This window comes from Anastrepha ludens, chromosome 5 (genome assembly GCF_028408465.1).
Source record: "Anastrepha ludens isolate Willacy chromosome 5, idAnaLude1.1, whole genome shotgun sequence".
NCBI lineage: Eukaryota > Metazoa > Arthropoda > Insecta > Diptera > Tephritidae > Anastrepha > Anastrepha ludens.
The window spans coordinates 121,082,936-121,085,036 of NC_071501.1; the positions used below are offsets into that span (position 1 = coordinate 121,082,936).

General features: G+C 45.5%; 1 protein-coding gene across 1 annotated transcript; it reads left to right on the forward strand.

Annotated features, from left to right (window-relative positions):
• Positions 1-631: 631 nt before the first annotated feature.
• On the forward strand, positions 632-1,531 carry LOC128864870 (uncharacterized). The gene has a single exon (XM_054104628.1). The coding sequence runs from the start codon at positions 632-634 to the stop codon at positions 1,529-1,531; it is 900 nt and encodes a 299-aa protein (XP_053960603.1).
• The last annotated feature ends 570 nt before the right edge of the window (positions 1,532-2,101 follow it).

Consider the following 2,101-nt stretch of genomic DNA (forward strand, 5'->3'; position numbering starts at 1 on the left):
ATAGAACAATAGAAATTAAAATGCTACATAAAATAAAAAAGACGGAAAATAGTTAAAATATAAAATGAAACAAGTAGGGCCAAAACCTAATCAAAGAGGATTAAAAAAAAAGTGCGTGTAGCGTAGTACACATAACAAAAGGGAAACTTTCAAGGCAGACAAAGAAAGAGGGGAGATCCGAGAGAGACTGAGAGAGAGAGAGAGAGAGACCCGAGAGAGAATGAGAGAGAGATAGAGAGAAAGAATATATATCTAATTAAACAACATTTGCATAGAATACAAATAGACAAAATTTACAAAAATAATAATACACGTGGTGTGGGAACACAGATGAAAGTGTCGTACGGGATCACACCTATACCTATCAGTGTGGCCACACTGATTTCATTATTCATTTTTATTCACTATTCAACTGAATTTAACGTCGTTATGAATTCGAAGAAATAGATCATTCGAGAAGCGTTCTTGCAACTACAAGACATAAAAATTAGAGTTCTCTTACAAGTTTTATATTTCATCTTAATCTTGAATTTTCATAGGAAATAAAGCGTGTTAATTTTAGTTTAAAAGTATATGTGGAGTTTTATTCCCCCACATAATTGGTGACCCCTACAATTTACCAACACGCATCATGGAAACAGGGCAAACAGACATTGAGAAAACTGGCGATACTGACCCCGTCGTACACAGCGGAGCGTCCAGCGAAGAATTTTTCGAAGCAATTAATACCTCCCAGCTACAAACACCCTTGGCCGCACACATTGACCGGTTCGAACGATTGGAGCTGCCACCGTTTTGGAGCCAACAAGTCCAATTATGGTTTGCCGCAGTCGAGGCGCAGTTCCAGCTCAGGAAGATCACAGCGGATGCAACGAAATACTATGCAGTAGTCGCCCGCCTGGACCAAGACGCGCCTATGATTGTGGGGAACATCGTGGCGAACCCACCCTTGTCAGATAAGTATATTGCGCTAAAGGAGGCTCTGGTCGACCATTTTGAAATTCCGCAGGACCGCCGGTTCAAAATGCTGCTGTCTGGAATTGAGTTGCGGGAACGAGGCCCTACTGAACTTTTGGCAGAAATTAATCGGCTAGGAGGAAACAATCTGGACCCATCATTCGTCCGCTCGATGTGGCTGAATCGACTTCCTCTACAGATTCAATTAGCACTCACCGCTACTGGTGAACAGGACAATGCCAAACTCGCACAGACAGCAAACAGGCTTATGGCAATTCAGCGTGACTCCGAAAACCACTGCGTAATGCCAATCGCCCGAGAGACTGTGTGCAGTGGTATACAGAAGCAACTGGACGAGCTAGCTAAACAGGTCGAGAAACTATCACAGAAACTTAGCAGATCGACAGTGGGCGAAGACAGGCAGAAACGCTTCAACAACTCGACAAACGTATCTCGCAGCACCACCGACAATACGTCAACATCCACGTGCTATTATCATCGGAGATTCGGCGAACGTGCTAAAAAGTGCACGCAGCCTTGTGCTTTTCAGGGAAACGCCAATCGCCCCCAGTAGACACGGCGGATACTGGTGGCAAGTCAATTCCTCGTCGATTATTTATATACGACCGTACAACAGGTACGAAATTCCTCGTCGATACCGGCGCGGATATTTCGGTTACCCCACCTTCGCGCCAAGACCAAACAACACCAACACAGTTTCGACTTCAAGTTGCAAACGGCAGCAAAATAGAAACGTATGGTGAGAAGGTCATCGTGCTCAACATCGGCTTACAGCGACCGATCCGTTGGATTTTCCGCATCGCTAAGGTGCCTTATCCGATCATAGGTGCAGATCTCATTCACGCTCTCGGGCTAATAGTGGACCTCAAGCGCGGTCACTTAATAGACCCCAACTCAGACTCGCACAGCATAGGATCGTACGCTACGGCTCCGGTCACGGCCATCAGCACTTACTCAAACCAACAAATTTACAGCTGGCTTTTCCGGAATTGCTGGGTAATCCTTCCAACCTCATGGCATCCAAGCATTCCGTCAAACACTTTATACCAACCACTGGGCCACCGTGCGTACAACGCGTCCGACAGTTATGCCCGGAGCGCCTCAAAGTGGCCTAGAGGTAATT

Coding starts and splice junctions, on each gene's coding strand:
- LOC128864870 (XM_054104628.1), top strand. CDS start 632: ATGGAAACAGGGCAAACAGACATTGAGAAAACTGGCGATACTGACCCC.